This window comes from Perognathus longimembris, chromosome 28 (assembly GCF_023159225.1).
Source record: "Perognathus longimembris pacificus isolate PPM17 chromosome 28, ASM2315922v1, whole genome shotgun sequence".
Classification (NCBI taxonomy): Eukaryota; Metazoa; Chordata; class Mammalia; order Rodentia; family Heteromyidae; genus Perognathus; species Perognathus longimembris.
Window position 1 is genome coordinate 32,088,056 of NC_063188.1, and position 20,880 is coordinate 32,108,935.

A 20,880-nucleotide genomic window follows, 5' to 3' on the forward strand; every position below is an offset into this window, starting at 1 on the left:
AACTAGCATGTCTTTAATGACTAAGAATGTTAAACACTAATTCACGTGTTTCGTTATCTTATTTGGAGTAACATCTACTCAAATTCCTGTCCTTTTTTTTTTCCTAATTGGACTGTCTTGTTGCTGTTTTAAGTCTTCTTCATATAGTAACAATATGAAGTCATTCTAAGACATTTGATTTAATAAATTGAAATTGAAATTAAGATACTGATTTGATCTCGGTATTTCAAGGCTCCCTAGAGTTTCTATTTTTATTTTTTTCTTGGGTCAGTTTTGCTAATTATTGTGTTTCTAGGAATTGTTCAATTTCATCAATTTGTTGGATTATAATTATTTATATAATAATCTTTTTAACAATGTCCCTGCTTTCACATCTGATCTTGACTGTTTTTTATATTACTCTAAGTGAAGATAAATATTTGTCTTACTGATTGTGTTTTTTTCTTGTACCTATTTCTTTTGTCTCTGTTCTAATCTTTCTTCCTCTAGGTTTAGTTTGCTTTCCTTTTTTCTTATCCCTTAAGGTTTACAGCCCAAGGGGAAACTCTGTGGGGCTTATTTAGGGATCTTCTTATTTCTATAAATTTACCTCTAAGCACTGATTTCCCAGTATCCTATGTTTTAATATGTTGTTTTTGTTTTTATCCCTCTTAAAGCACTTTTTAATTCCCCTAGGGATATCTTGAACTTCTTGGTCCTTTTAGATTAGATCTAGTGTCTAATTTACAGATATTTGCTGGATTTCCAGTTCCTTCTGTTATTGGTTTATAGCTTTATTTCATTTCCTTGGGGAATACGCTTTATATGATTCCAGTCTTTAAAATTTTATTGGGAATTGTTTTATGGCCTAACACATGATCTATTTTTTGGAAAATTGTATATTCTGCTATGGCCTATATATTGTAAGGGTGTCTGGTTGGTTTAGTTTTTTAAGTCCTCTAGTTCATTATTAATCCTCTGTTTATGTGTTCTATCCTTTACTTATTGTAGGAGGTTTCTAATTCTAATTGTGAAATTATTTCTCCCTCCAATTCCATCAATGATTGCCTCATATACTTTAAGGCTATGTTGTCCTGTGCATACATGATTCTAATTGTTATATCTTTTTATGAACTAAGCATTCATCAATAACAATGTCCTTCACGTCTTGTAATAATGTGTGTGTGTGTGTGTGTGTGTGTGTGTGTGTGTGTGTGTGTGCCAGTCTTGGTGCTTAAACTCAGGGCATGGGCACTGTCCTTGAGCTTCTTTTGCTCAAGGCTGGCACTCTACTCAGATTTTTCTGAGAGTTTATTGGAGTTAAAAGTCTCACAGACATTTCTGCCCTCGCTGGCTTCAACCCACAATCCTCAGATCTCAGCCTCCTCAGTAGCTGGATTACAGGGTGTGAGCCACCAGCACTGGGCAATAATTTTTGACATAAAGATATTATGTTTGATATTATCTTAGCCACTACCTCAGCTTTATTTTGGCCACTATTTCAATGGATTGTTTTCATTCTTTCACTTTTATCTATTCATTTCTTTGGGACTAAATAAGCATACAATTGAATGTTATTTTTTAAATCCATTCTGCCAATATCCATCTTTCAGTTGTTGAGTTTAATTTGCTTATCTTTAAAGTGATTGCTAATAGTTAAGGACAGACTTAATTGTGCTGTTTTCTATATATCTTTTTGCTTCTTCATTTATACAGTGGTGCCTTTCTTGTGATTTATATATATATATATATATCATACTCATTTGATTCATTCTTCATTTCTTTATTTTTAAGTGATTTTTAATGGAGATTGTAGTTTACATTTAAAACTTTTTAGCAATCTACTTTGGTTACCTCCTTTAAGCCCTTTTCCTTTAAAGAAGACTATTTTTTTGAGTAGTTTCAGGTTGACAGCAAAATTGAACAGAAGGTACCAAAAGTTCCCTCCACACACAATCTCTGCTACATCTCACACCAGAATGATACATCTGCTACAGCTGTTAAACCTCTATTGTCACATCCCTAACATCCCAAGTCCATAGTTCACATTAGGGTATTAATATTCTTGCTATTGTACATCATATAGATTTTGGTCAATGTGTTATGAAGTGCATCTCCCATCATACAGGATAATTCTGCTGCCTTAATAATTCTGTGTTTAGCCTATTCATCTCTCCCTCATCCAAATATCTAGAAACCAATGACTTTGATCAGCCTTTTGAAATAATACTAGTCAACATTTATTGAGTACTTACTATGAACAAAGAATATTTTAACAACCTGGCAAAAATGATCATTTTACAGTCTACCAAGTTCCAAGAAGTTAGCCAAGGCCACTTAGCTAGAAAAGTGGCAAAGTCAGGATTCAAACCAAATTTTTGAGGCTCTGGAGGCTGAACTTTTTCCTCTTGCTCTGTCTTGATGAAGATGAGGGTGGTAATGATGGTGGTTATGATAGGAATGATGGTAGAGGCAGTATTTAACATTGATGGAAGCAGTGCTTATGTTTTGCCAGGCATTGTGTCAAGCAGCTTAAGTATTTTATTCAGTCCTTATTCTTGTAATCTGACAAATGAGTACACTGAGGCTCAGTTGAGAATAGAACACAACCTCCCTCAAATACACAGAACCTACTGAATGGACACTAGTAACTATCACTGAAACCTTTATACTAACCATCCACTGTTTCTCTTTCTAAGTCTAGAGATAGCAGACCTACATGTAGGACTAGGTCAATTCTTGAAAACCAATTAGTTGGTTTGGTATTTGAAATTCAAACTCCAGTGACTTACCCTGATACTATGTGGGTGTTTCTTTTATAAGAGCACATACTGAGGTCTGCTGACAGTGCTGTCCCATGAGCAGGACAAACTCTGCCCTTAGCTGTCCGGTCTTGGTTACTGTTTTCCTAGTCTGGGGAAGACTGCCCCTCGGCTGCAGGATACATGAGTAGGGCTCAGAAATAGCCCCCTAATCGGCCTCATCAGCTTTGAAGGAGGCCATAGCAGGAGGGGCCTAAGTAGGCCAACACTTTAACCTAGTTACGTGAGGGCAGCTGTAATCTGGGCTGATCATGTCTTGCTAAGCTCTCTAGGGGGAAAATGTCCAAAAGCAGTTTCTTATATCCAAGTATCCCTGGATCACACTACAGACACTCCTTTCTCTTTCTAGAAGAGCATGGCCTAAAGGTTACAAGGGCCAAGCTTCATTAGTGAGGCTGCCAAGACTGACGGAAGGCTGGTTGCAGTTTTCACCTACAATGAAAAACTCCTGGCTTGGGCTTCCTCCCCTAAGCCAAAGTGCTGTTTTTCCTTGAAAGGCCCCCTGACTCCACCTCCTCCACCTTGTTTGCAGAAGCAAGGAAATCATCACCTTCCTGTGTGGGGTCCTGACAGCCACTCCCATCAACCTGATGGGTTCTGGACTGGCTAGGTTCCGCCGCCTCCCTGCCCCCACGGCCATCCACTCACCTCCTATCTGGCAATGACCAACTTGAAAAGTTCCTGGGGGAACAAGGTTGAGCTGTTGGGCCAGACTGTGGTTGGGAAATAATGAAAGCAGAGTTGTTGGGGCTGGCTTGGCCTGGCTTGTCTGGCTCCTTCCCTGTCTTTTGGCATGACGGGCTTCCTCATGCAGGTGCATTCTCTCTCCTCACTCTCATGTCCCACAAACCATCTGTCTCATGAGACAGCTCAACCAAGTGGGCCCCCTCTAGGCAGGAAATAGAAAGCTTGCCTCCCCTAATCCGTGCTGGCAAGGAAGAGAGGACGGAGAGGTTTGTGGCTTTTTGTTGCCTGGGTTCACCTTGAACTCCTCTTTCTCCTGCCTTAGCCTCTTGAGTACTAGGATTAGAGGTATTTACCACTGTCATACCCCATTAGAACAGTGTTCGAATGAGTCCAAATGCTAAAAGTTAAGTTTGTAATTTTTCCCCCCCAGAGGAGTTTAGTCTGGCAGGAAGGTGACTTTCCTAGGGGAAGAGGAAGAAGAGCCCAAGTTAACAATCCCAAATATTCCATCAACTCTAAGCTGCCATAGGGCATAAGCTGCCCCTTATTTTATATACCACTGAAAGGGAAACAAGTTACTGATTAAGCTGTCTTGACAGTGACTATAAAGTTTATCCCAATTTTAGAGATGTTTTGACATGAAGACATGTAAATCTTAACCAAGAAATCACCACTCCTACCCCCGCCCCCACAAAACCTCAAGGACACATGGCACATCAGGGCACAAAGTTGAATACAACTAACAAGTGAATACAACTGTTACCTACAACAGCTAAGTGTCTGTTCTAAAAACATGTTTGGTAAACTTGGTGTGTGAAAATCAGGGCCCCTTGTACTAGACAGACTTTAGAAAGCCCCTTATATCCAGTTATGCCACTGGATTTTGCCCAGCTGCCTGTGGAGCAAGTAGAGCCTGGGGAATTTAGTACCATTTTCCAAATAGAGACCAGAGAGGTCTCATTTGGTCAAGAGCAGCAGGGACTGAGAAAGAGAGAAGCAGGAACGCAGGCTTCCATGACTTCTACAGGACAGCCACTACTTATTAGTACATTATTAGTACATTTATTATTAGTACATTATTAGCCATTACTTAATTAGTAAACCCTTTCCTGATGAAATAAGTTAAGATTGGAGGTGTCCTAGGTGAAGCAGATGAGGCAAGGGATCCACCTACTCTGCTCACATCTATCTGCCATTCCCAGAAAGGGCCCCTAAGGCATCTCCCACAATATCTGAGGTGATAAGGAATAACTTTAAACCTTCTGGAGAATGTCTTATTCTTGTCGGATTGAGGTGTCATTTTTCATACCTTTCAGTATCGGTTTCATTTCAGAGAAAAGCACTGATGTAGATGGCCAGGTCAAAGACATGACTCAGAGTCTGAAAGCTTTAAATGAGAACAATAAAAGGGGGAAAACTGTTTGGAATTATGATCTCGTGTGAGGTGTGGACATTAAGATTCTCAAAGGTTTTTTCAGGGGCTGGGAATATGGCCTAGTGGCAAGAGTGCTTGCCTCACATACATGAAGCCCTGGGTTCAATTCCCCAGCACCACATATATAGAAAATGGCCACAAGTGGTGCTGTGGCTCAAATGGCAGAGTGCTAGCCTTGAGCAAAAAGAAGCCAGAGACAGAAGTGCTCAGGCCCTGAGTCCAAGCCAGGACTGGCAAAAAAAAAAAAAAAAAAAAAAAGATTTTTCAGATGACAACAGCAACATTTACAAGCCTGTATACCAGAGGTATGGTGATGTGGCCCTGCATATTCAGTATATATGGGGCACAATGCCAGAGGGCTCAAGTCTTTCTGAAAACGTAATAGCCAAGAGCTCAGTGCTTCTGGGCATGAGAGAAAGACATGCTGAGGACAAGGCAAAGGTAGAGACCTCTGTAGCCTTCTGGGAAGGACTGGGGGGGGGGGTGGAAGCAGAGCCAGCAGGGGGAGCTGGTGGCTGTTATACAAGTGGGGCTGGGTTGGGTGGTTATATGATAGAAGAGATCTGTGGCTCATGCTATAGCCCCTGTTACTTGGAAGCTATATATATTAAGGCAGGATTCAACCTCATCACTGAGCTTATCTTGTGAAATGCCATGGTTCTGGACTGGGTGTCACCCAGGAGCGGCAGGACTGAAATTAAGGAGTCAGCTATGGAGGGCATGCATTCCCAACCAACGTGCTCTCTGCTATCTTCTGTCTAGGAGGCTCAAAAGTCCCTGTGTGCAGTAGCTCAGATACTGACGGTGTGGAATCTCAATGCTGGGAAGAATGCTGACTGGGCAGGCAGTCACAGAGTCTTTGTCTTGCCTGTTGCCAAAGTTAGGGAACCACATACTCTATTTTTCAGACTGGTATCTAAGGATATCTCTGTTCCTTTCCTGGCCTTAGCAAACCAGGCCAAATAAAAAACTCACTGATGATCAGGTTATAACCATTCTAAGCTCTTTGCTACCCTACAACAGACGTGAGGGACAAATTCCATGAGCTGATGAGGCTTCTACCATGACCAAAACTCTAGCCAAATATGTTAGTATATGCCTATAAATACAGTACTCAGGAGGTTGAGACAGAAGGATCATGAATGCAAGGCCAGCCTGGGCCACATAGCAAGCTTCAGGCCAATGTGACCAACAAAACAAGATCCTGTCTTTTTCTGAAAAGCAAGGATATGCAGTATGGCTCAAGTGGTAGTACACCAGCCTTGGGCAGAAAAGCCAACTAAGAACATGAGGCCCTAAGTTCAAGCCCCAGTACTAAGGTGTGCGTGCGCACGCAAATGCGCATGCACACACACACACACACACAGCCATGAACAAGCCAGCTATTGGTGGTTCCCACGTGTAATCCTAGCTACTTAGGAGGCTGAGATCTGAGGATCATGGTTTGAATTCAGTCTGGGCAGGAAAGTCCATAAGACTCTTATCTCCAATTAACTACTGTGGTATAAGTGGTAGAAAGCTAGTCTTGAGCAAAAAGAAGCTCAGGGACAGCACTCAGGCCTTGAGTTCAAGCCCTAGGATGGGCATACATACACAAAAAGCAAAAAACATACTCTAGCTACATAGTATTCCCTTGAGAAGTAGGTTGACCCAGATGGAAATAAACAGCTACCAACGCTATAGAAGAGCAACTGCTAGCGGGGCTGGGGTATGGCCTAGTGGCAAGAGTGCTTGCCTTGTATACATGAAGCCCTGTGTTCAATTCCCCAGCACCACATATATAGAAAACGGCCAGAAGTGGCGCTGTGGCTCAAGTGTTAGAGTGCTAGCCTTGAGCAAAAAGAAGCCAGGGACAGTGCTCAGGCCCTGAGTCCAAGCCCCAGGACAGGCAAGAAAAAAAAAAAAAAAGAAGAGCAACTGCTACCCCTTAGCCAGAGGGCTGGACAAGAGTTCAGTGAAACAGCTGGGCTTGCTGCCCCTCCCTGACTAGAGCGCCAACTGGCCCAAGACAGCAATTACAAAGAGCCCAGAAGAAAAGTGGGAAATATGTCATAAGTAAAAAGCTTGACAGGAGAGGTAACATGGCAGCATTCCAGGCATACACAAGACAATTGAAGGGAAAGGCAATGGCTTTATGTCTCCCTCAGGTGACAACGAAATCTCCAACCACTTCTTAGCACTCAGGTAGATTGTTGGTTGCTGAGTACCTTTATCTGACCAGCAGTATATGCTGGCGATCACACTAAGGGAACTGGCCATGATAAGCACTGGCTCCACATCTGAGCCACACTCCATAGCTTTCACAGAATACTTCCATGAAAGAGATTTGGTTCCTTAAACCTTGAATCAGAGCCCACCCTTCCCTCAAGGACTGAAGAAGGATAGAGTCCAGCAACAAGAGACCAAAGGAGGGATTACTGGATGCTGTAAGAACCATGTGGAGCTTGGACTGGAGAACTGCACACAGAGGCCAGCATTGGAGCTGAGACATTAGGATGGAGAGGGAGAGTGGGAAGCTGAAAAAATTAAACAGGACAAAGGAAAAGAATACAATGGAGTTACAAAGTAGAGTGAACAGGATTGGAGCAAAAGGGCTCCATGCATGCTGCTTTGGGGAGTGTGAGAGTAAGAAAGGAAGCTGAAACTAAGTAGCCTGGTTCTCTAACCTCCATATCAGAAGCTCAGATTAGTGAGGAAGTCAGATCTACATTAGAAAGGCTGCTACATTCAGGAGGCAGATCAAACTATAGGAAGCATAGGCTACAGGGTCAGAAGCCCCAGTCCAACAGAGGGATGGCAGTGGCTTTGGGCTAGCCTCTCTCTTAAAAAGCAAATTGAGGACAGGCCAGAGATTAACTTCTCCCATTGTCTCTTCAGTAGCTTCTTTCTGCCACCCTCTCCCATCTATTTTCTTGCCTGGTCCCTCATGCTGAGCCCATTATACTCCAAGCCTCTGACTCTGTCTTCAAACTGTGCAGGGTCTTTCTGATGGCCTTGACTCCTCTGCTTTGCAGTCATAGGTTTCACCTTCTCCTTGCCTTCCACCTCACTCCCTGGCTCTCCTCTAGTTTCTCTAAGCATGGGGGGTCCCTACCCCAGCAATCCCAGCAAAGCACAGAAAGAAGTAAGGCACACAGAGCATGTAGTCTAACAAAACTCCTTTCCAACTGCAGCTCCTCCATTTCTAAGTGAGCCTCAGTGGAATCTGTGTTTCTCGGTCAAATGGACATTAATTAGCAGTCAATTCTGGGAGCAGAGAGTCCATGGCACCATATAGGGAACGTGTAGAGGAAAATATGATTCCTGGCACAGTTGGAAGTATGGATGAACAGATGGAGATCCTGCAGTACCAAGTGATGAGTAGCCTTTCTCAAGCTAGTACATTCTAGCCCTGAATTACAGGGCCCTGCCTCCCTCATATCCCAGGTAGCCACTCCTGGCGAATAGGATGATCCACCCACACTGGCTGCCCTATATGGCTTGCTGTGTCTCATCTAGAAGCTGCAGCACTGGCAAAAGATGGAGTGGGACCTCTATGTGGTAAGAAGGCAGTGGGTGCTATGGGCAGCCTTAGGAAAGCAGGCCTTGCTTCCTTGAAGGGCAGGGTTATCTTGCTCACTCCCCCAGCACAATCTGAATGCTGCTGGCAACATATTGTGTTTCAAAGTTGCCCTCTTGACCTCAGTCATGAAATGTGGCCCCAAACACTGTGATGCCTAGAGAGCCCAGAAATGGCCTGCTGAGCCACTGGCAACCCTGGTGGGAGGAGGCAGAGCATTCAAACCACCATACTGGCTCCTGGGGCCAAGCCACTCTTTGAGGGTCCTCCATGGTGCACAAGGCCAACAAACAACCCCTTTTGTTTACTTATCAGAGCAGAAGGCCCTCTAAGAGGGTGCTGGGAAGCAAGGCCAGGACTCTTGCACTCTCATGCATCTTTTCATCACACTGAGTGAAGATAACATTGACACACTATGCCCCATGGTGAGGGCTTCTTTTCATTCAGGGATATTTGGAAACAGAAACACCAGAGACTAACATGCTAAGTCCACAGATGAAGGACCATTTATTTCCAAAGGTGACGGCAGAGAACACTTTCATACAATCAAAGATTTTTACAAAACAGAGAAAACACATTACAAAATACCCAAAGAAGAGAGCAAATTGGGTGGGAGAGGGGCATAGAGCACCCCCAGAACCAGAGTGACAAAGAATACCTACGCCTAGGGGCATTAGAGACTGGTTCTGATGGGAGCCACTGGCTGAGGGGGTGCAGGGGGGGCGTTGGCTCAGGGTACAGCCATCCCAGCTTGGAAACAAGGGCTGGGGGCAGGCAAGAGGGACAGAGGCGCTGCCAGTGTCCCAGTAAGAATAATTACACATCAGTTGTTCTTATTCCTTGAGCTACTATTCTATCAATGGAAATGAGGAAACCTTTCACTTCTAACACAACACTGACACGCAAAGTAAGCAAGAGTTTCCAAAAGTAAATCTCTGCTTGAAATGACTTTTGTGTTGTTGGTTTTTTCACGTGACGATGGAGGTGGGGTGGGGTTGTTTGGTACCATGAGTAGCAAACCACTGTAGAAAAGTGTCCCAGAAAAGGGCAACAGCAAGTGACTGGGTTGTCCTGAGCACGAATCAGCTTACTCTAACTTTATGTACGAGAGGAAGGCTGAGTCCTGTTACCAACTCCCACCTCAATGAAGGCAGGGCAGGAGGGAGGAGGCCTCTCCCTAGTCTGGAGTCTTGCCATGGCACCTGCAGGCTCATGACAGATCAAAGGCAATACCATGATCTCGTCCTATTGGACCCTCCCACACCTTCCATGTAGGTAAAACTATAAAGGACTCCCTCTTCTGAACCATGTAGATGACACCAGGCCAATGTCTACAAACCCAGGGGAGTCTTTGTGGTAGAACAGGCAATGTTGCCACCTTCCAGGAGCTAACCAAGCCCAGGGAGCTGGCCAAGCCAGTTCTAGTGCAGAGAGCCCTGCCACTACTATGAAATCTATGGGGGAGAGTGAGCATGCCCCAGGACACTGACTCATCAATAATCACATATTTCCAAACCCTGGTGAAGGCTACTTCAAAACAAATGGTATAACAGCTAGGCTAAGGTGTTACAGGGCACAGGCTAGAAGTCCATGGAAACAGAGAGAGGGACGTTGTGGCTTCAGAACTTGTGGAGTGTCTCATAGGCTGCCAAAGGAACATATTACCATGCCTCTGAGAGGAAGGTAGGTAAGGTCTTGGGCATAAGAAACCAAATATTGGGGTTAGGAGGACTTTAAGCAGATATAACCATCTCTTTGCCATTCAGTGAAGCCATACATTAACCAGCTCCAGAGACTGTTCTCATTGGCCAAGATCATTGACTATGGCTGCCCTGGGACTTATGAGCACACATCTTTCCATTCCTGTGGTTGTCTGAAAGGAAACTGGCCACCTCTATGAATACTCTCTCACACACAGAGTCATTACACACTGGCAGATGGCAGATGGAAAGGGGGCCAGGGTGGTTTCAGAACAGCCTTGGTACGGGTAGGAAAGTCCCAAGAAGTTGAGAAGCCAGGGCCCACTAGTCCCCTCAGTGAGCAAACTGTGGATCCCCCCTTGCTCCTGGATCAGAGTCAGTAGATTGGTTGTTGGACAAGTGTAGGGACCACCCTGAAGGCAAGCTACTATGCGTCTGGCTAGGTTGTCTCTTTCCACATGAGCTTAGCCCAAGGTAAAAATGAGCCTCAGAGCACTTTAGATGCCAGCTGCTTCTCAACACCCCCAAATCCAGGCCAAGACTCCCTTTGGAGCCTGGGGAAGTAGTCTATTACCTGTTCCCTCAGCTTCCTTGTTTAGGATCCATCCTTTCCCCCTGCATCTCCCCTTTCCTCTTCTCCTGACGAATGTATCTCAATCTGGCCTGGACATCCCAGGAAATATGCCTTTCCTTTTAATTCTCTCTCTTATGCACTAGAAAGTAGATGCCTGAATTCAGGTACTGAGATGTAGCCAGAGTACAGGCAATATTTTGGAGGCATGCTAGTAAGAGAAAGTCTGATGACAAACCATCTGTGTTGTGTCACTGTGATGAGGAGGAAGAGAAGGCCTATACCCCTACACTGCTAGGGCATTCTGGAGCTGGTCCCCAGCTCATAGATATTCTACCTGTAGCTGCTCCATGTTTTGGTAGAGGTCAGTCTAGGACCCCCAAGGGTCATCTTCCCATCCTCTATTACAGAGGCCCAGGCTTTACTGAGGCCTTATACAAAATTCTTCCCCAACTGGTCCTACAGGCTACAGCTTGATAGGAGGCCAGTCAAATGCAGCTACTTGTCAAGAGGTACCTCCTTTAGCAGGCAGTCCTGGGTGAGAGGCATTAAGAAAAGCTTGGCAGGGTCCTCAAAGAGGACAGAAAATCCAAGTGTCACAGCCCAAGAAGCTCGAGGCAAGGCCAAGGACATGCCCTTGGGTGAATTCTTTCAATGTCAACAGATCTTGGCTCCCAGAGTTTCCTCCACATGTTTCCACTTACTCAGAGACTGGTGTAGCTACTGCCTCCTAGAGTCCCATTTCTAAAATTGTGGCTATTGATCACAAAAATTCAATCTAGGTCTAACATTGGAACTGGTCCAGAGCAACGGGGGGGTAGTCACTGAATGAACTTTTCTGGTCTTAAACAGATCTAGTCCTAGTAGAAGTCAACAGAGTCAGCAACCTTCAAGCCACTGTCTCCTTTCTTGAGGTCCATATATATAAAACTGAGAGCAAAGTCCCTCCTTCTGGAGTACTTGAACCTCCCTCCTCCACCTGTGAGGACTACAATTCCTTGACAGCTCCCTTTTCCCTTAGATGTGGGCCTTGGGTGAGGATCAAGTAGGAGGTATGGGTTGCCCACCCATGTTGAAGCTAGCTGCATTGAAGAAACTTGGCCCTAGGAAAACAACCAGCAAGAGCTATAGCCTCCCAAACCAGAGTGTACTCATACCCTGTAAGACCCTGGAATGAACCTATAGAGCTTTCCAGAACAGGGCCCTGATGAAAGAATTCCTCCAACTCAGACAAACCATATAAACACAAAAAACAAAGTAACCCCAAGCTTCAATTCTAGCACACACTTCCTTGAAGCTGCTTCTGAGACACAGACAGAAGAAAGCTGAGTGGAGGACCACATGCCTATTATCACTACGAACATGGAACATGATTTGATAACTTTCTCAAGTTATCACTTGCCTTGATTAATTTACTTTGGATACTCACTTTTCATTGGGATATGTGTCAGTTCTCAGCTTTCATGGTTAGTTGTTAGGGTCCTACCTGGTATGGAACATATTGTTTCCTTCTTTGCTTTAGATTTGCCACTGCAACAGATCTCCTACCCCCTCAATGGGATCTCAAAGTCAAGGTGCATGGCATTCTCACTTCTCAGTCTAGGCAGCATTTTGATGGAATGAGGTTGAGGGGCTCCCTGCTTTTGACTCATGGGACAGTACTGGGAAGAATCTGGTCGGTTCTATTTTGGCCACGAGGTGGGAAATCCCTATGTTCTGGGCTTACTGCTGGTATATAAACAAGGCCTCAGTCCCCTTAGGATGGGGACTGTGCTGGAGACAAGAGGGGATCCCAGTAAGAGCCTGGAGGTCCCTGGCAGTGGAGAAATGAAACATCACCTAATCTCGTCACTGGGATGCTGGAAGAACTACTGCTTGTTGTTCCCTGTTTCCTCAACCAGCTGTTGTTAAAGCACCAACAAGCACGGTGAGGGAGCCATGACTACTGTCTCCTTGTATAAGGCCACTCAGAGCGGAGCAGGAAGACAGAGCCAAGGAGAGGGAAGGAGGGAAGACCTAGCCCCCAGCACCACACCTGGGTGCAAGGAGACATCCTGGGGAGTAGGAGCTGGGGAAGGAAGAGTGATGGAAGAAAGGGACAGTGAGGAAGAAAAAAAAAGAAATACACCAAATATCCTATTGCCCTCTCCCATGATTTCATCAAGGACTGGGTATTCTCCAAGTCGTCAGGATTTGCTTCCTTAGGGAGGAAAAAAAAAAACCAACTCAAAAAAACAAAAACAAAAACAAGCACCTTCAGTCTATTTTCTTGGCTGGAAGCCGGAGCAAATCCAGCAGATATTTACACAAGGGCCCAGCCATGTATGAGAACAGGATGACCAGCTTCCCGTGGGTCATGGTCATGAGAGTCTGGTGTCCCGAGGCCCAGATGCGATACCAGGGGCCGTAGAATGGGTCTGAGACGGCCGGACACAGCATGTTGTTCAAATTCACTTCGGTGACCTGCAGGGACAAGGGAGGGAAAGTGAGCATTCGCCATCCTTTGGCTTTCTCTGACTTCTGCCAGCTCAGCCATCTCTACGTAGTGGGGGGCCTCGACAAGGTGGGATTGACCAATCTCCACCTGTTCATAAAGGGATTTCTGTGCTCTAGGTTTGCTGAGTAGGCTGAGGCTAAAGCCTTTTGGAGGCTGTTGGCTGAGTTGTCCAATGGAAAAGCTGTTAAGTTTGGCTCCATCTTGCTTTCTGAGGTGGGGATGGGGGCTTCTCCATTCCTAAGCATCACTATGTACCTAGTCCCTGGAGAGATATTATGGGATAAAAGAGCAGTTAACAACACAGTCCCTGCCTCCACATCCTGGCAATCTATCAAGTGGGGCTGGTTATTTACTGTATCTGACCTCAAAGCGGATGGTGCCCACCAAGCTTTTCATGCCATGAGCAGGTCTGAGGAGCAGATATGATGAACAGAATGGGGCTGAATTCTGAGAGATTCCACAAGGGAGGTGGCACCTAAATGGACTCATGAAAGATGAATGGAGTAGGGTGAGTGGAGCCTTCCCTAAAGGAGGCATGGCTGGAGCATGGTATTTATGGTAACATGAGCCACTGATGCTTCTGGAATCCAGGTTATCAGTGGGGTCCAGCAAGAGGTAAGGAGGGGTATATGCAGGTTTCAGTCACACTGAGCCCTTCCATTAGCATGGCAAGCATCGATGCTATTGGCAAGGAACTCAGACCACTTCCGGCCAACCAGAGCAGAGCCGTTCACCAGGGTGAAGAATAAGTGATTGCTTTCACAAAGGTGCTGGGCACAGCGGTAACACACTCCCATCATGCAAGGTCGCGCAAGGCTCCACATGGCTGATGCTACATTAGTGCCATCTGCATAGAACCAGACATGCCCCTCTAACCCTGAAGATGGCCAAGACACCTGCTTTCTAGTGCCCTTCAAGCCTGTTCATGTTAAAGACAAGTCTTCACCACCTCTCAGTGCGCAGGCTGGGTTTGGAGACCATGTTATCATGAAGTAGAAAGCACTTTGCCCTCAAAGGTGAGGTGATTCATCCAAAGCAGTGGGGAGAGCCAACATTTGCATGGGGGTTTCCTGACCCCATGCTCAGTCTTATCTCTTCTCTGGTCACTTCGCCACAGGCATACTAATATCGGCGATTTGGGGCTTCGGATAACTCAACTGTTCTCCATGCTCCAGGCAGTTAAAAATCCCACAGAATGTAATGCTTGTTCCCCAATGTCACATTTCCACGGCCAAACTGCTTGGGGCAGTGCCTGCTAAGGGATGTAGGAGAAGGCTCAGAATGGAGCCGAGAGCCGAGGCTTCCCCATGAAGGATTTAGTAAAACCACTACCTTGTTGCAGCTCAGTATTTCCAACCCAAATGGCCATGAATGAAGGGCATTTTTGCCTCTCCAGGGATGGAAGAACAGCCATTACTGAGTATTCAGAAACTCTTTTGGAGAAGCCAAAGCCATAGATCATAATCAGCATCCCAGACACAACAATCTGACATCCTGGCCTTTCACATCTTGTATTTTCAAAACAAAATGATACACTAGCGCCAATTGGGATTATCAAGATTTATGGAGAACTGCAAACAGAGGGGAGAGAGGGGCTATAACCAAACTTACCAGGCCGAGGATCTGTAGGAAGCTGAAGTGGTAAAAGAACATGAGGCCAGTTGAGAGAAGAGCCCACCGGAAGCTGCTGAGGGGCTCTGGGGTATAAGCACCTGGAGGAAGAGCAGAGATGGTGAGATGGGAGGAAGGCACCCACTTGTCCTTTGCTCACGTGGACGTGGGAGCTAGTGTTGAAGTCACAGCTGCAATCTGCTCATGGCTCCTTTCAACCTACCAGTGACTGCTATGAGAGCCTCACTTTGTACTTGTGGTTGCACCTTCCTAGCCCCTGTTCCGCTATTCCATGCTGGGCCATTACAAAGAGAAATATTTTTATTTTAAAAGTAATACATGCTCATTTGAGGTACTTTAGAAGGTTACAAAATGGAAGAGAGGAAAAGCAGAAAAACACTCCTCCCAACATTCTTGTGCATTCATGATTAGTTATGTTATGCCTTATGTTTTTCTCCTTCTTTTTGAAATGATACTTGGGTTCGCACTACATGTAAAATCATATAGTCTTCACTCACAGAATTTTGATGCAGTGACATTTGAGGATGTATAATGTAGTAACTAGCAATGTGAACTTTATTCATTTGATGGTCCTGTGGCTTGAACTTGGGGCCTGACCACTGTCCCTGAACTTTTTGTTTGTTCAAGGCTGGTGCTCTACCCCTTGAGCCATAGCAACACGTTCGGCTTTTCCTTGCCTGGGCTGACTTAGAACCATGATCCTCAGATCTCAGTTTCCTGAGTAGCTAGGATTACAGGCGTGAGCCACCAGCACCTGGCTGGAATGTGAACTTTAAAATTAGACAGATTTGGATTCAAATTGGTTCATGTGACTGTGGAAAAGTTGTTAACCCCCCAAAATCCCAATTTCCTTACCTACTAAGTGGAGACAATATTACCCCAAGGGTCTGGTCGAAGCAGCATGTTTAATGATTGTCAGATGTTGTTTCTTTATGTCCATTATGCCTCAAGGAGAATATTATTTCCCAGTCACTGAATATCTCCTTCCCTGGAAACACTGAGACTGCTGCATGCCCTCCATCACTGCTGGGAACCACCATTCTGGAGGCCCAGGTGTACTCCCAAGCTTACAGAGCAGGTTTTAAGGTTGAGTGTACTATCACTCTAAACATAGACTTGAGGTGGTTATCTGAGAAAGTTAGAGACCTAGAGATACCTCATCCCAAGGAATCAGGGGTGACATCATATCCTAGACTAGTGTTTTTGATTCACTGTGCATCCTATAGTTATTACGTATCATATCCTGAGGTAAGCCTACGGCAATCTAGACTCAAAGTGGCAAATACAATACAGTGGAGGTGGGTTTGTGTCCACATATTATAGCAAGACAAAATTTAGCTGGAGGGGGACATGGAGCAAGAGACTATCTTGGAGGAAGGAATATTGCAGCAGATTCCTGAAGGACACATGGGACTTCAGGAAGGGCTTAAGCCTTCCAAAGCAGCAGCCTCTATCAAGGCAGACATGAGTTGAGGCCATCCTGAAAAGAACAGGTAAGAATTCAGTGGGGCCAAAGAAGAAAGCATAAGGAATAAGGGTGAGACATGGGGGTTGCCAGGGATGCTCTGTCCCAGGCTGGGCCTTCTAGGATGCTAGGAATCATGCTGAGGACTTTGGGCTTCATGCTATACAGCAGGGTTATGAGCTCACTGCAACTCTCAGCAGGTGAAAGGAAGCAAGGGCATGACCAGACTGTAAGAGACACAAGTGAGTATGAAAACTGGCAGACCAGAAAACCCAAAACCCTTCTAAGGGCAGCTACTCTCACCTCCACCAATCACTGCCCTGTAAAACTGTAGGTCAGGAGGTGCCCAGTTTATTGTTGTATTGTTTGGCTTTGTGTTTATTTGTTTTCAAGAGAAACCAGAAATATGATCCTTTATGTGGAATTTCCTTTTTTTAAATGTCAGCAACTAATTCCAAATGTTTTAAGAATGTTCAATAGACCAAACAAAATATATCTTCTGGATGGATTTCAGCCCTTGGGTGGCCAGCTTTCAGCTGTGCTGTAGAGCAAAGACAGCAAGAGGCAGATGAGTGCTGAGCTCACACATGTGCTTGTGTAAGACCATGCTACTCAAATGTGCACGGATGCTGGAGCAAAAGAGTAGAAGTCCAGTGGCAAGAAAACAGTTATAGGAGCCTGGAGAGAACAAGATGGCTTCTGAGGACAAGAACAGAGAAGAAAGCAAGGAGAAAATCACCAGTGTGGTATAAGGCTGGATGATGGGAGTAAGGGAGGGAGATCACAGACACTCCTGGGGCCCTAGCTTGACCCTCACTGGATTAGTGATGCCATTCATTGCAATGGAGAAGAGGCAAAGGCAGATTGCAGCTAGGGGTAGAGGAATGGTGAGGTCCATTTAGACATGTTGGAATTGAGGTGCATGTGGAACATCTATGTGAAAATACCACTGTGGTGGCAGGGTGTCCTATAGGATTCAGGGTGTGATGAGTGAGAGTGTAGGGACTGGAACCAAGGAGGAAGAAGTTTTCAAATCCTGGCTTCTTCACTGACTATGTTCAGGACCTTGAGCAATCTCAGACTTTCTGGAAATCAACTGTACTCATCTATAAAATGGAACCACACTATCTAATTCACAGGGCTGCTGGTCAGATGAGGTACTAGGTTGCAGTGACATGGGATTTAACAAATGCTGATAATAGTCATGTGTATCTCAGATTTAATGGATCCCGATTATTTTTATAATATGAGTCACAAACTCAGTGAAGAGAATGAAGTGAACATCTAGGTGTGGATGGTAGCAGCACACAATGGTAAAGTCATGGGAACATTTGTACTCTGACATGAGAAGGCCAGGTGCACAACATCAAGGAACATCATGTAAGTAAATGGGAAGAGAGGAAGGAGATGGGATGACTAAAGCCAGGGGATTCTCTGTGTCAGAAGCTGGAAGGGCCCTTGAGTACATAGATCTCTTTTCTCCATTTTATAGATGGAGAAACTGAGAGTGGGGGATAAGCATTGTGACACCCAATCATGACAACAGAGCTCTGGGGAAATGGGTTCTCAGATGTGCTCAAAGGCCTTGCTGCCACTTGTCTAGACCTCCAAGTTAGACTTTCTTCTTTTCTTGTCTGCTTACTCTCTAGCCTGAGTGTGCTTTGAGGTCCAGGACCTTGTCACACTCGTGTCTTCGCAGCATCCAGCACAGAGCTTGGTTTGTGAAACTGCATTGAGGGATTCACCAAGCGTGTGTGCACTTGCCTGTCTGCTGAGTGAATACTGTCTCCCTGGCTGCTAGCGACACACAGAAGAAGAGGGAGAGACCTGGAAAGCTGACAGGGTGCTCAGGTTATTACTGTGCAGGTATAACCCGTTGCTAGAGCCACCAGCCATTGTTCCACAGATTCCCTTCCTCTCCTTGGCCCTTGCTCAGCATCCCCTAGTGGCAGCTTGGCAACACTGCAGGCCTATGAGCCAAGAGTGGCTTCAGGAAGGGACTGGAGAGTTGATGCTGTGGGCCTCAGCCGCAGACACCTTCCTGGAAAAGGCTTTCAGTATGGGACAGCCTTTCTCTCACCATGCTCCATCTCTGCATCACTATGTCCCCTGACCTTGCTATGCTTCATGCTATGGGGGAAGAACACTCTGAAACAGAGGACATGTTGCTCAGAACTCTCAGTACCCCTTGCCCAAAGTCCCACATTCGCCTCATTCCTTCCATGTTGCATCATCTGCCTAACATCACACGGAGAGCTCAGGGAAGGAAGGGGTGGTTCTGAAACTCCTCTTCACCTCAGCAACAACGAGGACATGGTAAACATGCAAAAACAATTCTTGCATTAGCAAATAAATGGCACAGGCTTGTGGAGAATCACAAAAGCCTAACTCCTTTTGGCTTAATACTGCAACTTAGAAGACTGATCATATACCTTAAAAAAACAAATATTGGCTGTATTTGTAGAAAGAAATGTGTATCTACACTGTTTATAGCACTGCAAATCTGGAAACCAAAATGAAGAGATAAGTAAACTATGGGGCCTCAATATTGGCAACAGCCCATTGCCATTCAAACAATAACCAAATTATAGGTGTGAGGAAATCAGTCTTGGTTAACAACAGTGAGTGTAAGGCAATACATGGAGCAATGCAAACATAAAAATAAATGCAAGGCCATGACTCAAAGTGGCTCACACCTTTAACCCTAGCTACTCAGGAGGCTGAGACCTGGAGGATCTCGGTTCAAAGCCAGCCCAAACATAAAAGTTTGCTATACTACATTTCTAATTAAGTAACAAAAAGCTGGTTTGAAGGCATAGCTCAAGTGGTGAAGCACCTGTTGAGCAAAAAATACAAGACATCGAGTTCAAGCCCCAAAACTGACTATAAAAGAAAAAACATACAATTCGTTAGCTTAAAATCAAGAGCCTGGAGGGGATCAGACAGCATTGGGTTTGAGTTTTGCCTCTGCTACTACCTACAGGAAGGTTACTGGAGCAAGTCTTACTGCCTCTCTAAATACATTTTCCTGTGTGTAAACTCAAAGTAGCATCATGTTTCAGGGATGAAGAATGGGATACAAGAAATGTCAAAAAGTAGAAGTGGAAGCTGGCTGTGGTGGTTTAGGCCTGTAATCTCAAGTGCTCAAGTGGTGAAGATTGGGAAGACTGCAATTCCAAGGTTAGTCCTCACAATGAATTGGCAAGACCCCATATCACTCAACAAGCCTTGCTTTTTGGTGGTCGTCCATATCTATAACTCTAGCTATGGCAGAGGTACTATTGAATGGTCAGAGTCTGAGACTGAGCTCCAGGAAAAAAATTAGAGACCCTATTCCAAATTGAAAACAAGCAACAAAGCAAAAAAGGCTGTTGGCATAGCTCAAGTGGTAGAGTTACAAGCCTAGTAAGCATGAGGCCCCAAGTACAAACTCCAGTACGGAGAGAGTGAGAGAGCGAGAGAGTGAGAGAGGCGAGAGAGAGAGAGAGAGAGAGCGAGAGAGAGAAGAGAGCGAGAGAGAGAACGAGAGAGAGAGAGAGCGAGAGAGAGCAAGAGAGAGAGAGGGCAGTGGCAGCAGCTGTTATTTTTACCAGGGACCACAATCATCTGAGATCTTATAAAGATGGAAGGAGGAAGGGAATCTGGGGACAAGGTGGCCTTGTCTATGAAGGGAGACTATGGCTTCCACTACCCTATCACTGCTGTTGGTTCTTTCTTTTACTAGCAAAAATAAATATTCAAATTCACTGAGAAATAAAGAAATACAGAGAAACGGCAGCCTTGAGCACAGATAACCAGTCAACATGATATATGCAAATTGTATGCAAAGCATATCATTCCCTTTGCTGGATACCTGGATAGGCCCTTGAGATAATCCTAGTGAAAAAACAGTTTTTTTTCCTACAGGAAAATAGAAACTTAAGCACTTCCAGAGAATATTAAACACATAAAACTTTTTGTTCTACTTTAAGAAAAAAAAGTGACATTTTCTGCTAGCATCTTCTAGGAGAATAGAAGCATGTTATCTAGAAAGGTAGCAGTTGGGAGGGGTGGGGGGAGAACTAAGGTAATCACTTTCTCTAAACTCCATTTCTGCCAGAAGGAAGTTTTTGGAGTGCTAGGAACCAAGGTGATTGTACCAACCCCAGAAGTCTCCCTAGGGATCTTTCATGCTACACACCCACTCTGGGAGGACAGACAACAAAGACAGAGGCTGCACTTCTTTGCTCTAGCACTGCATTGAACATCACTGATGGGCAGAGAGGGCTACCCGCTTGTAACAAATGAACAGGGACCAGTTGTGGCAAGATGGGCTTAGTCAGGATCATTATAGACACTGAGGAAAAGAAGCTGGAGAAAGGGGTGGTTCAGGTGACATCTGAAGAGTGAGCACAAGGAGCTGGAATGGGGACATGAAGGCATGGGAATGTTTTCAACACCAGAGGGAATAGGTCAAATTTTTGTTTCACCCACCTGGATTGCTCCAGCAGCAGCATGGGCTGGAGGGAAGTGAGAATAAAGACAAGCCCAATC

General features: G+C 45.1%; 1 protein-coding gene across 5 annotated transcripts in view; it reads right to left on the reverse strand.

Annotated features, from left to right (window-relative positions):
* Positions 1-8,966: 8,966 nt before the first annotated feature.
* Positions 8,967-20,880, reverse strand: part of Tmem164 (transmembrane protein 164) — a 162,011-nt gene continuing 150,097 nt past the window's right edge. For 4 of the 5 annotated variants that reach the window (XM_048336830.1, XM_048336831.1, XM_048336827.1 and 1 more), the window contains 2 exons: positions 14,862-14,962; positions 8,967-13,216 (listed from right to left, as the gene is read on the reverse strand). In XM_048336830.1, coding sequence (XP_048192787.1) covers positions 13,010-13,216; positions 14,862-14,962 — 308 coding nt within the window. In that variant the 3' untranslated portion in view covers positions 8,967-13,009. The remainder of the gene's footprint in view (positions 13,217-14,861; positions 14,963-20,880) is intronic. The other variant, XM_048336829.1, reaches the window with a different exon arrangement.